Here is a 14,905-nt window from a genome sequence, read left to right as displayed (position 1 = left end):
GCGGAGGTCCGTGACGGCGGTCCGCAAGGCCTGGACGCCAGGGTCGGCGGCCTGGTCTGCTGCCATCTGGGCATAGTTGATGCCGAGGTGGACTGCGTGGGAGACGGACCGCGAAAAGCAATCCGCCACCGGGTTGTCCTTCCCCGTGACATGCCGGATGTCCGTCATATATTCGGACACGGCCGAGAGGTGACGCTGCTGCCGGGCCGACCACGGCTCGGTGACCTTGCCCATCGCGAAGACCAGTGGCTTGTGGTCGACGAAGGCCGTGAACGCACGGCCCTCGAGCAGATGGCGGAAGTGCCTGACCGCCAGGTGAAGCCCGAGCAACTCGCGGTCGAAGGTACTATAACGGCGTTCGGGTGGGCGAAGCTGCCGGCTGAAGAATGCCAGCGGTTGCCAGGCACCACGCACCCATTGCTCGTGCACCCCACCCACCGCGTAGCCCGAGGCGTTGGTGGTGAGGGCGATCGGTGCATCGGGCACTGGGTGCGCGAGCATGGTGGCGTTAGCCAAGGCGAGCTTCGCGCCCGCGAACGCCGCGTCCATGTGCTCGGTCCAGGTGACGTCACCTTTGCCCGGCTTCCCTTGGAGGGCCTCGTGCAAGGGGCGCAGGAGCTGGGCGATTCGGGGCAGGAACCGATGGTAAAAGTTTACCATGCCCAGGAACTCCTGGAGCCCCTTGATCATGCGGGGGCGCGGAAACCCCTTAACCGCCTCCACCTTGCCCGGTAGGGGGACGGCCCCGTGCCTGGTGACGCGGTGCCCCAAAAAGTCGATGTTGGCGACGACGAACTGGCATTGGCGGGGTTCACGATGAGGCCATGCTGGCCCAGGCGTTCGAAGAGCGTGCGGAGATGGTGGAGGTGCTCTTCGTGGGACGCGCTGGCGACGATGTCGTCCAGCTAGACGTACACGAAATCCAAGTCGCACAAGATGCTGTCCATTAGTCGCTGGAACGCCTGAGCCGCATTCTTCAAACCGAAGGGCATCCGAAGAAATTCGAAAAGTCCGAATGGCATGATGACGGCCATCTTCGGGATGTCCTCCGGCCTGACGGGGACCTGATGGTAGCCGCGTATGAGGTCCACCTTTGAAAAGAAGGACATGCCCGCCAACCGGGCGGAGAAGTCCTGAATGTGGGGGACGGGGCAGCAGTTGGGGGTGGTGGCGTCGTTGAGGCGCCGGTAGTCCCGCACGTTCGCCATCCCACGCCGGGCTTTGGCACGATGTGGAGCGGCGACGCCCAAGCACTCTCGGAGCGCCGCACGATGCCGAGCCGCTCCAGCGTAGCGAACGCCGCTTTAGCTACCACGAGCTTCGTCGGCTCGAGGCGGCTTGCCCGGGTGTAGACCGGTCGCCCGGCGGTGGGGATGTGGTGTTCCACCCCGTGCTTGACGGCCCCTGCCGAGAAGGTGGGCCGCGTGAGGGCCGGGAAGCCGGCGAGGAGGCGGGTGAATTCGTCCGCTGCCGGAAGCGTACAGATCAACCTGGCCGGACCCGAACCGCTCAGCAAGCCACTCGATGAGCCGCTCCGGGAGCTGCTCAACGAGCCGGGCAGCGCGCAAGCAAGCGAGCTGAACGTCTCGGCCTGGACGAGCCTTCTGTGCTTTACGTCCACCAACAGGCCATTTGCACACAGGAAGTCCACGCCAAGCAGTGCCATGGGCACGTCGGCAGTGACGAACGACCACCGGAAAACCTGCCCTCCGAACCGCAGAGAGAGGCAGCGTTTTCCATATGTGCGTATGGACGTACCGTTGGCAGCAAGCAGCGTGGGGCCCCGGCCCGCGGTCTGCTTGTCGGACGTACCGGCGGGAACAACACTCACCTGCGCTCCCATGTCGCACAGGTAATGGCGCCCGGACAAGGTGTCCGTTATGAACAGTAGGCTGTTTGAACGGCCGGCGCTCAGTGCCACTACCGAGGGCCGGCCCGGGCATTTCCCGACCTGCCGAATGAGCACGGCGGGCGACACTGCCGAGCCTCGTGGCCGAACTTGGTGTGAAACCTGCACCAGGCTTGCGGGTTTTTCCGCGGTGGCGGAGGTCGGCGTGGCGTGGCAGCCGTCACGAGGCGCCCCTCGGAGTAGGGGTGGTCACCCGCAGGAGGTTCAGCGGCCACGCGGTGTGTCGCGTAGTAGGGGTGGTCACCCGCAGGAGGTTCAGCGGCCACGCGGCGCGTCGCGTAGTAGGGGTGGTCACCCACAGCAGTTTCGGGCTCGGAGTAGGGGCGCGCAGCCGCAGCCGCCGCAGCCCCAGGAGCCGCGACGGCCGCACCGAAACTCACCCGCATGTGTAAAGCCACGAAGTACTTGTCGGCCTCGGCAGCGAGAGCTCGGGGTTCCGTTATCATGGAACCGGCCAACGCGAGGCGTACTCGTGCCGGCAGCTGGCGTCGAAATAGCGCTCGGAAAATAAAATCCTGGGTTTCGTCACCCAACAGCGACAGCATATGGTCCATTCAGACCGACGGTCGCGTGTCGCCGAGCTCGGGGAGGTCCAGGAGGCGGTCGGCCCGAGCGTCCACCGTGAGGCCGAACGTGGCGAGGAGGAGACGCTTGATCGCCTCGTACCTGTGGTCGTCTGGCGGGTTCCTCAGGACAGACACGACCCGGGCGGCTGTGCCGGGCCCGATGGCGGTGACGACGTGGTAGAATCGCGTCGCGTCGCCCGTGATGCGCCGAAGCTGAAACTGGGCTTCGGCTTGCACGAACCAGAGCTCGGCTTGGGCCTCCCAGAACTCTGGGAGCTTGACCGCGTTGTTTGCCATTGCTATGGCGTGGTCGGATGGTCAGCGATGGCTGATCCAACGTCGGGGTCACCAAATGAAGCGCGGTGCTACGCGCGCTACTTGCTTACCAAGGAGGAAGCGGACAACGCGGTAAATCAAAAGAGTCTTTATTGAAAGAGCCCCACTGTAGCACTGAGGAGCTCGGGGCTGCGAGCCCCGTGTATATCCTGAGGCCACGCCTACCCCTCGGGCGTGGCCGACGCCCACTTGGTGCGCGGAATGATGCCGTCACGCCAGTGAGCTTTCGTGTCCGCCACAACAGAGACGTTCAAAGTATAGCCAATGTACCCGTGGACACGGTATATGTGTATGCAGAGTTCCTCATAATCCATTCAGCCTGATATTTTTGTTTGCCTCAAAGACTCTTCCTGAAACTTCCATCCCCGACTTCGCTGCAAAGCTGCAAACGAAGCCAGCACTGGAATCTGCCATCCACAAAGTGCTTGCAACATCACAAAATGAGGTGAGATCTTGACTGTTATGGGGTTGGCATTGAAATAAAAATGCACCATGCACCATTGCACCATACCACCACTAGAGTAACACTTGTAGAATGTGGCCACTATATCTCTAATTATTTTTTTTGAAGCAAAGTGTCAGACAATTGTCAGGTGATTATAAACCAGAAGTAGCAGCAGCATTGTTATTCAAAATATTGGGAATGTTTTGTTTACTTGATAAATAATAAGCGATTTTTAAATTGTTTTTTATTCCATCAATAACCATTTTCATTTTCACAGGTTGTTTCCCTGCTAATAATTTGAAGGTTTTTGATTAAATTTGGGCTTTGTTTCATGAAAAGGGGAGGATTTTTAACCAAGGATGATTAAAACATGTCCGAAAGTCTAACAGCGACGTAGCCGTAGCTCTCTACTCGCTGCAATGTACAGCTGGCAGTGTGTAAAAACACGTGACAGGTTTGACTTCTTCGATGACAGGTTCAGCCTGCATGGCATATAAATTAAAATGTCGGTAAGTGGAGTCAGCCGTAATGACATCATAGCCGTAATGATGTAGCGTGACGGACGGACACAAAACTGCGTCTACTTTAATATGCAGAAGATATATTTTAACCTCCAGTAACTTTGCACTTTGCAGTCACTATGAAGGGATTAGTGATACGTTTAGATTTACTATAATATTAATGTTACGTTATCATTTTTACGAAAATGATGTTACTATCAAAAAACCGAGGCAAATTCCTTACTTCCGTGGTTATTAGTACCATACACTGCTTGTCATTGATTCATGAACCATACACCGCTTCAATCTAGAAACTTTGCATTAATGACTAAGGGATTACAGTGTTACGATTATATTTACTATATTATTAGTATTAACGCTATTATTATTATTATTACGAAAACAATACGACTGTATTAAGAAACCTGGGCTAATTTGTCCGAAGCGGCCTGAAGGTGAGGTATGGAGGCATGAAGCCTAAGGCCTATACCTACTGTGTCATTGGAAGATCCGTAACGTTTAGATATTTGATGATTATTTTAACAATCGGTTTGTTTTTGTTTCACACTGAATGAAAAACGTAAAGGTAGAGAATGGCGATTGTGATATATGACAGGTTCTACGATATGTTTGGCCTGAACGGCATAGGAATCAAAATGGCGGTGTGTGGAGTCAGCCGTTGTACGCCGTAATGACATCAGACATAATCGCATCACCCTGTCATGTGACCAGATCCTCAGCTATGATTTATATAAGTTTGAGGGGATATACATACATACATACATACATACATACATACATACATGCATACATGCATACATGCATACATACAGACAAACTGCTCTAGACGGCTTTGCCCTACGGGCTGCGCCGTAAAAAAAAAAAAGAGGCAACTATAAACATTTCGGTAGAGCACATAACTCCGCCAGGCTGAACAGTTTACATTTTGTCACCCAATGATGGGCTGGATCTGCATCCACACCTCAACCAAAATCGAATCAACTTGTTATTGTCACACACCCAACTCATCCACAACGTTTCATCCGAATCGGTCCATAACGGTTTGAAATATAATTTTTTGCTCCTATCTCTCAATGGTGAAGAATCACTTGTAAAATTAATTTAAATAACATTATCGTATCCAGATATTGATCTTCACCAAAATCTAATCAATCGGTTCTTGTTATACACCCAACCTGTCCACCAAGGTTTGGCTGAATCCGTCCATAACATTTTGAGATATTCTGCTCCTCGACAGACAGACAGACAGATAAAGAGGCAAGTCCTCTCTTCTGGCTATGACTACATTTTCCTACAAATGTCTCCTGCTCTTCCTCTGCTCCACTTGCTTCATCTGATCATGTACTTGTGAAAGACAACATCTCTTTGGCTATTTTCAAAGAGCTGCCTCAATGCCTGCGACTCGAGCATTTTACTCCATCTCTCTTCAGGACTGGTCTCCCATATCCCCTGCCCCTGATGTAAACTCATCCTGGGAAATCATCCACAGAAACCTGCTCTCTCATGCACAGATTCATCTTATCTTCCATTATCCTACTCTTCCTCCCACCCAGAGCCTCCGTTAGGTGCCCGAGGAGCCAGCAGCCATTGGAGGCCACCCGCAAAGAGGGGCCTCCCACATCAGCTAAAGCATGTTGAAAGTCCAGTTGTGCAACATAGACGTTTCCAATAACACTAGCCATGCATATCTACCGGCTGCCAATCGCTTCACTGATTGGTATAATCAAAGACTTCATGTTTGCACTTCACAACCACATGGCATATCTATCTGTAAATCTCGGAGGATAAAAAATAGTGAAACACACGAAAACCAGACCTTTCGTGGCAGAGTTGTTGTTGTTGTTGTTGTTGTTTTTCTTTATGTGCTCTTTCTGTGTCCGTCACACTTTATTCTAAAAGCTTAAATGGTTCCTGTTACCATGCATTAATCATCTTCATCCAATTCAGAAAGATAGATGGACTTTTAAAATAAAAACCTGCATCTTTATGTTTAAACAGACTTCTTTTTTTTTCCCAAGTATAATTGCTCATGAGGGGACCGAGTCTATAAGAGACTTGGTCTCCTTTTGTTATTGGACTTATTATTATTATTCTTTCCGCCAAATTTTGTGGAAGCTGCAGCGTTGGCACTGTTGCTCCGATCAACGATCAAGTTGAAACTTTCCAGGAATGTTGGGGCCAATGGGAATTGATGCCATCTTTTTTCCGAATTTTGATTTTGCAATCACCATGGCAACTAGCTTGGATTTAGGCGAAAACTTTAAAAATCTTCTTCTCCGAAACTGCAAATGATATCGATTTTAATCTTATGTTATGATCGACTACCCATGGTGCAAAAAAGTTGTATAAGATGACGTCATTGGTGAAGCGGTTTGGCAACTACGTAGTGGTAAAAAAAAAAAATCTATCCGATTAACACCAATCATTTTTTCTGGCATCTACGTATCAATATGAACGTGAATATGAAACTTTTTTCTGATCGGTCACATGGTCTGACAATGAAAAAGAAAACAAAATTGATCAAAATCCATGATGTCGTAGGTCACCTGACCAGGCGGCTAAATTGGAGTTCATGAAAACCTTTAAAATGCACCTCCGCCTTAATTTTTCGATCGATTGTGTTGAAACTTTGATCACTTATAGTATTCCACTTGACTTGATGTATATCCTCTGGATGATGTCATAGGTCATGTGGCATTGCGGCCATATTTGATTTCATGAAAAACTTCTAAAATGCACCTCCCTCATTTTTTGGATCAATTCAGTTCAAACTTTGCATAATTGGGTTGCCATTGTCAAGGAAGTTGTTGCACACTTGTCCAATCATAATGAGGCGTCTTGGTCCCCGGGGCATCACTGCTCGCAGTTTTAATTTCTTCTTGTTTCCATACTTTTTCCAGTAACATCCCTCCACCCTTTTTCGTTTTATTACTTGTTAAATAGCTTCCAAACGACCTCAAAGTAAATCGAATGAAATTTACTGTGAATCATTTACTCTATTTTACGTCATTTCCTCCATCTTGAGGAAGTGCATTTAGGACTTCAGTCAACGTTATCTTCATTCTTAACATACTCAGCATTAGGTCCACATAGGCTATCCTGGCAATAATGAACAGCGATTGACATTTGACTTAGTTCATTTTTTGGCCACATATCACACTCTGGTTGACCCACACTACTGTCCTATCGAGTTTGGTTACAATTGGTACAGGCATAGCTGAGATATGACAATACATTATGCATGATGGTGTGGAAAGACAGATACATTCAGAGACAGAGACAAACACAGACAGAGCTGGTCATTCTAATACTGGGCTAACCCCTCCAGAACCAAGGTATAAATAGATCCTTTGCCTGATGATCTGTCACCATATTATTACTTATTAGCCCTCCAATATAAAGGGCCCCCCACATGAGGTTTGCAGGGGGTTTCCCACACATGAGGCTTGCAGGGGGACACCCACATACCCAGCGGAGGCTCTGTTCCCACCCATGGTACACTGAATCCTGTGGAGAAGTAGTTGCTCTGAAACAATTTTCCTTCTCTTCCTGGAAGGCTAATCCGACCGAAGGCAATCTTAGTGCATTCCAAAAAGTCAGCAACAGGCGTTTGTCCACTCTCAGGAGAGCCAGAAAACAACATCTGTCCAATATCAAGAATTAACTTTATAATTGTCTCCCTCTAAAACATGGTGGCATCTTGTTAAGTCTGTTTCTGGAGTATGCCCTTCCCTCTTTTCAAATGGCAGCACAGCCGACTCCGCTCGTGAGAAGGCTGAATGCCTCAATTCTATGTTTGCTTCCAAATATTGTCCCCAACCCCTCAAACTCAGTACCTAACCTTCCCTGTCGTACCCAACTGCTCGTGATCTGTGCCTTTTGCACCTGAGAAGATAGAGAAGGTTCTTTCAACCCTCGACTGACTCAGCTACTGGACTGGATGGCATCAGCTCATGTGTCCTAACATCCTGCTCTGCTGCTCTTTCCCATCCTCTCTCTGCCATTTCCACCCTGTCATTTGTGCTCGGTCATCTTTCATCTGCTTTGAAATTCAACATCACCGCATTACATAAAAAAGGTGCAAAAGGTGATCCCTCAACTACAGACCTATCGGCTTACTCCCAATCATCAGCAAGGTCATGGAATCCATCACCGCAGTTGATATGAAATCTTTCCTTTTCTCCAACAGCGTAATTGGTTTCAGACCAGGTCACTGCAATTGGACATGCAGCTTCTACTCACCCAACAATGGATAGAGGCCCTCAATGTCAGACATGAGATCGGGTCGTCTCTTTGGACATATCTCGTGCTTTTGATCCAGTTTGGCATCCTGCCTTGTTCTCCAAACTCTCTGCCTATGTTATCCAAGACCATCTCCACACATGCCTTACTGACTTCCTCTACTCTTGTAGCCAATGCATGGCACTCAATTTAGTACTCTTATCTCCTCTCCCAGTCAAGGCTGGAGTGACCCAAGGCAGTGTTGTGGGTCCAGTCCTCTTCTTGATCTTCATAAATTACCTCTCTGACTCTCTGGAAAATCCCCTTTTTCTATTTGCTTGTGACTCCACCCTCTGCCATGACATCCGCCATCCTTCAGACAGACATGCTGTAGCTTCTTCCCTCTCTTCAGACCTTGACAAAATCACAAGCTGGTCAAACACTTGGAATATGTCTTTCAATCCTGACAAATCACACTCATGCTCACACTCTCACTATCTCTCCCTCTCTCTTTCTCTCCAAAAAGGACTGTACCGAAACCCTCCCATGTACTTTCTTTACCATCCTCTTGAGGAAGTTCAGTCATTCAAGCTCCTGGTTCTCATTATCATCCATGAGCTTTCTTGGGAAAACTTCATATCAAAGTTGGCATCCAATGCCAGCCATCGACTGGGCATCCTCTAATCATACAAAGTCCTTCCTTGGCACATGTGAACTCCGATCCACCTACAAGGCCTTTATCCGCAGCTTGATGGAGTACCTGTTCCTCCCTTGTTGTGTCGTAAAGTACTCCAAGAATGAAGAATTCAGTAATGTCCAACCGTTTTATTCAATCCAACATCGGATGCACGTCTCGTTCCAATCCTCTCCATACTCTGTCCTTTACCCGGAACTCCTCTTCCTCTTGGCCACGCCCCCTCTAGCGTACCTTATATGCACAACACCACATGTCCCACTTTCTTTAACCACGTGCATACCATAACCCAGTGACCAACAATATATATAGTTAATTAGAAGATGAAATGTAGTAATGCCACAGCGTGGATTAACCATAAAACAAGTAAAAATAGACATGGCAACAGTTTATCATAGCTTCCTTTCTTACTCTCTAAAAACTTTAGATTACGTCATCACATAATCTTGTGTCCAGACTGGAGGTGTGCGAACTCTGGCATCCTGGCCGACCGGCACAGATTCTGATGTCTTGAGCTGGTGGTGCGGTGATGTCAGGAAGGAGTGGTTGCTCGGTATCGTCTCTTTCATTCCCTTGACAGGCAGATGCTAAATGAGAAGCGTTCCAGATCTGTCCATCTGACAGTTTGTACATGTGAGTTCGTCTTCGCTCCTTAACTTGAGGCGCTGACAGTTTAGATTGTCCCTGGTTTCCTCACTTGGATGAAGGAGCCACATTCAAAGTTCACATCCTTTGCTCCCCACCGTTTGTCGGTGTATGCCTTTTGCTTGTTCTGCTTTTCTTGTACTGTGAGTGCTGTGTCTTTGCGTGACGGTGTGTTGGCCTTTGGCATCTGTAACCCAAATACATGCAGCTTGGTGTGCATCTCTCTCCCATGAAGCAGTTCAGCAGTTGATCGCTGTGTTGTGCCATGTTGGGTTGCCCGGTATGTTTGAAGAAAGTCCGTTGTAAATGTTTTCCAGTTTTTCCCCTCAATGTTAGCACTGAGCAAGCTTTCTTTTAAGCTTCCATTGAATCATTCTATTTCTCCATTCGCTTGCGGGTAGTAGACTGCTGACTTTCTGTGAGTAATGTCTCTGTCTTTTAGAAAGGTTTCAAATTCCCGAGACGTGAATAACCATTGTCGATATCGACTCTTTTGGGTTACCTTCTCTGCTGAAGACAGATGACAGGAACTTGATCACTGTAGTGAAAGTGACCTGGGAGGTGAAGGCAATTTCTGGCCATTTGCTAAAGTAATCGATGAGAGTGAGAGTGAAACGACAGTCCATTGGTGCAGAATCGAGGGGCCCCACTATGTCGATTGCCAGTTTCTCCCAAGCTGTGTCAGGATAAGGAACCGGCTGCAGCTTTTGCTGGACTGGAGTCACATTGGGTCGTATCTTAACGAGGTAAATAAACCCATTTGCACAGCCCAGGGTGTCCTCCTTGCTGTCACCTGTAACATTTGTGGTGGAGTTTGATTTGCCCTGTTTTGTGTGGTAGAAGTGAAGCGATCATTCAGTAATTGCATGTCGAGTGCAGCAACCAGGTCTCTGCCCAGAATGGCAGTGCCGCTCCGCACTATGTCGAATTCAGCAGGTGCACAGTGATTCTCGAAAGTCACATAGGCATACAGGCAACCACGCACAGGAATCGGGTTTCTCAGGTAGCTAACAAGGTGTAGTTTTGGCTCGGTCAGTGACACATTATTGAAACATTGCATGTAGACAGATTCAGGAAGTATGGATACTGCCGAGCTTGTATCTAACATTAGTTCAATGTCCATCGGCTCTCCCCTGGCAGCAGTAACTTGTACAGTGCATATTATCTTATCAGCATCTTGAGCCCTATTGTCTACACAACACATTCACGACAGGTACAGCCACTTCCTGAACGTGTTTTGAGCTCCTGCATACTTTAGCAAAATGTCCTCTCTTTTTGCAGCTGTTGCACTGTGCATCCTTTGCTGGGCATCCATAGTAATTAGCTGTGTGGTTTACAGAACCGCATCGATAACACGTCTTCCCTTGAGCCGGTTGGGATCGCTGATCTGAAATACCTCTCCCAGCGAGTCTAAAGGGTCTTTTTGCTGTTCTGCGAATCCTGTGTCTGCACAAGGTGTATGGCCTGTATGGTGCTAGTAGTCCCTTGGCCTATGATCTTAGCCTCTGCCATTGCTGACTCGGTCTGTCCAGCGATGGTTATAGCTTTCTGTAATGTCAGTCCTGTTTCTAGCAGTAACCGCTCTCTAGTGCGAGGTGAATTTGATTTCTCGACCAGCTGGTCCCGAATCATTTTGTCTGCCAGCTCTCCAAACTCACATGTGACGACCATCTCCCTTAATGAGGCAATGTATTGTGATGTAGACTCGCCGCCATTTTCCTGACCATGCTGCTGAAATTTATATCGTTCTGCCACGACATTAACTCTTCGGACAAAAAAAAATCCTCAAGGCCGCAAGTGCAGTCTCATAGCTATTATCAGCTACGGTTAATGTATAGAAGAGTCTCTGACCTTCGGTGCCGAAGCGATGCATCAACAGTGCGCACTTTCTCGCATCAGCAAGTGTATTCTCCTGTATCGCCAGCACATAGTTTTCAAAGACACGAGTCCAGGCCGTAAATGGCATCAAAGGCTCACACGGGTTCTGCAGAAATGGTGTCAGTGGATTCAAGTTCAAACCCATCCTCGGCGCCAGTTTTTTGTGTCGTGAAGTACTCCAATAATTCAGAATTCAGTAATGTCCAACCGTTTTATTCAATCCAACACCGGATACACGCCCGTTCCAATCCTCTCCATGCTCTGTCCTTTACCCAGAACACCTCCTCTTCTTCACCACGCCCCCTCTAGCGTACCTTCTATGCACAACACCACACCCCTCTGGGCTGGCTTCCTTCAAGAGGACACAAATTCCATGGAACTGACACTATCAATTTCCCGACCCGGATCTCAGGCAACAGAGCATCTTCTCTTCTAGACCTGGTTATGACTAACTTCCCTGCAAATGTCTGCTGCTCTTCTTCTGCTCCAATTGGCTCATCTGATCATGTGCTTGTTAAAGTGGACATCTCTCTGACCATTCTCAGAGAGCCTCCTCAGTGTCGACGAGTCTGGCATTTCACTCAGGCCAACTGGCACGGTCTTCATGCAGCCATCAATCATCTGGACTGGTCTCCCATCTCTACCACCTCTGACATCAACTCATCCTGGGAATTCTTCCAAAGTAAATTGCTCTTTCTCATGCACAGATTTATCCCATCTCACCTTAAGTTGTCATACCCTTCCTCCCGTCCATGGTACACGGAATCTTGTGGTGAGGCAGTTGCCCAGAAACAACTTGCTTTCGCCTCCTGGAAAGCAAATCCAAAGGAAGGAAATCTCATTTCCTTTCACAAAGCCCGAAACAAGCGTGTGTCCACCCTCAGGAAAGCCAGGAAACAATATCTCTCCACTCTCAAGACTGAACTCTCAAACCTGTCTCCCTCTTCCAAATCCTGGTGGCATTTGGTCAAATCCGTTTCTGGTGTTTGTTCCCCCTCCATCCCCTCGCTTACCTCAAATGGCTACACAGCTGACTCCGCAAGTGAAAAAGCTGAATGCCTCAACTCTGTGTTTGCCTCTAAATCTTGTGTCCCAAACCCATTCCTCTCTGTACCCACCGTACCCAGTCGTACCCAGCTGCTCCTGGACTCTGTGTCCTTTCCTCCTGACAAGGTGGAAAAGTTTCTGTCAACCCTCGACTCTGATTCTGCAACTGGACCTGCCGGCATCAGCCCACGGGTCCTAAAATCCTGCTCTGCCGCTCTTTCACTCCCTCTCTCTGTTCTCTTCACCCTCTCTTTTGCTCAAGGTCATCTGCCATCACCTTGGAAATCAGCCAACATCACCGCTCTACACAAAAAAGGTGCAAAAACAGATCCTTGCAACTACAAACCAATCAGCCTTCTCCCAATTATCAGCAAAGTCATGGAATCCATGTCATTGCTTCGGATATCATATCTTTCCTCTTCTCAAATGGCTTGATCTCTGATCATCAATTTGGTTTCAGACCAGGTCACTCTACTCTGGACATGCTGCTTCTGCTGTCTCAACAATGGATGGAGGTCCTCAATGCCAAACAGGAAATTAGAGCTGTCTCCCTTGACATATCACGTGCCTTTGATACGGTCTGGCATCCCGCTCTGCTCACCACACTCTCCTCCTATGGTATCCATGGAAATCTCCATGCTTGGCTTGCGGACTTCCTCTCTAGTCGTAGTCAACATGTGGCCCTGAATGGGTTTCTCTCATCTCCCCCTTCCTGTTCAGGCTGGAGTTCCCCGAGGCAGTGTTCTGGGCCATGTGCTTTTTCTGGTCTTAATCAATGATCTCTCTGACTCTCTTGAAAATCCTCTCTATCTCTTTGCTGATGACTCCACTCTCTGCCGCTCCATTCCTCATCCTTCAGATCGGCAGTCTGCAGCCTCCTCACTCTCCGCAGACCTGGACAAAATCAGACTGGTCAAACAAGTGGAACATGTCTTTCAATCCTGACAAATCTCACACTCTTACTATGTCTCTCCGAAAAGACCGACTGGACAACCCTCCCATCCACTTTCTGAATAATCCTCTCCAAGAAGTTCTGTCACTCAAGCTTTTGGGTCTCACTATCTGCCATGATCTTTCCTGGGAAAACCACATTTCAAATCTGGCCTCCAAAGCCAGTCGCCGACTGGGCATCCTCCGTCGTGCGAAGTCCTTCCTTGGCACACCTGAGCTCCTCACCACATACAAGGCTTTCATCCACAGCTCTGGAATACTGTTCTCTCCTCTGGGCCGGTGCTCCTTCCTCGCACCTACCTCGGCTTCACGCTGTTGAAACCAAAGCTTTCAAAATCATTGGAATCTCCCGCGATGAAACTAACTCCTCTCCCCTTCCTGTTCAGGCCTTTCACTTACTCACCGCAGGCAGGTTGGTGGTCTTTCTGTCTTCTACCGACTCCTCTCCGGCCTTGCTCCCCCAGCTCTTTCTGGGCTCTGTCCCCCAAATATTCCTGCAGGTCGCACAAGATCTGCCTGCAACCCTCTTATGCTTAAACTGCCAAAATCAAGACTCTCTGCTCACCTTCACTCCTTCATTCCTCTTTTCTCCCACCTCTGGAACAAACTCCCTCACTCTCTTCAATCCCACTCCTCCCTCCAGGTCTTTAAAACAGCTGTTCACCACCATCTCTTATCTTCCCCCATCCAAAACCTTGATCTTTTCTACCCCCGCTATTTTCACCCTCAATTCACTTTTTTGAAATACCAACTTACTTCCTGGAAGTCCTTGTAGTGTCCTTGTGTTTTATACTTCTCCCACCCCTCCCCCCCTTCCCACGCCTCCTCCCCCCAAGCCCTCCCACAGATCTCCCGATGTCCCTGCTCTCAAATGTTGTGTTTGTGTGCTTCCCCTTTTCTCCCCATCTTGTCTACCGGTACCCTTATTATATGTTTTGTGTCTGTTTGATTTAATTTGTGTGATAAATGTTAGCTCTTTCAACTAGCCTCGATCCTGTATACAAAAAAAAAGAAAAAAAAGTTTTGCAATCCTTCAAGATTATTGGAATCTCCCACAATGAAGCTGAATATACACTACTCACAATAAGTTCGGGATATTGTGGCAGAGTTTATTTTTTAATTTTTTTGGGGGGGTTAGGGTTATGGTATTGAAATCAAGAATTCTGTGTTTTTTCACACTCGTTAGTAACCATAGAATTAGGACCAACAACTTTTTTCAACATAATTAATACACAAAATCAACCACACCGAAGAACCTGCCAATATCCCTAACTTATTGTGAGTAGTGTATGTGTCTATCACTTCGCCATCACCGACAGTTAAGTGGTTTCTGTATTCTACCGCCTCCTATTTGGTTTTGCACCCTCAGCTCTTTCTGTGATTTGCTCCTCCCCCCCCCCCCCCCCTTCCTCCTCCCATGCTTCTGCAGGGGTCACATGGTCGACCATCAACCCCCTTCTGGTTAAACTGTTAAAGTACCTACATCCAGGATGACTGCTCACCACTCATTCTTTCCTCTTTTCTCCTACCTGTGGAACCAACTTGTACATTATCTTCAATCCCATTCTTCCCTGCAGGTCTTCAAGACAGCTATTTATCACCATCTTAGATTGTCCCCAATCCAAACAATGATCCTTTCTACCCCTGTTACCCCAGCCCAATCCCTCCTTCCAAATTCCCAGTTTTCCCTCA

At 48.5% G+C, this 14,905-nt stretch overlaps 1 protein-coding gene across 2 annotated transcripts in view; it reads left to right on the top strand.

Annotated features, from left to right (window-relative positions):
• LOC137429905 (hyccin-like) overlaps nucleotides 1–14,905 on the top strand; it is an 85,126-nt gene that overhangs the window by 5,454 nt on the left and 64,767 nt on the right. For both annotated transcript variants that reach the window (XM_068120266.2, XM_068120265.2), the window contains exon 3: nucleotides 3,155–3,256. In XM_068120266.2, coding sequence (XP_067976367.2) covers nucleotides 3,155–3,256 — 102 coding nt within the window. The remainder of the gene's footprint in view (nucleotides 1–3,154; nucleotides 3,257–14,905) is intronic.

This window comes from Myxine glutinosa, chromosome 6, assembly GCF_964187855.1.
Source record: "Myxine glutinosa chromosome 6, kmMyxGlut1.1, whole genome shotgun sequence".
NCBI lineage: Eukaryota > Metazoa > Chordata > Myxini > Myxiniformes > Myxinidae > Myxine > Myxine glutinosa.
Note: the sequence above shows the minus strand (reverse complement) of the source record. Positions and strands in the feature narration are given on the sequence as shown.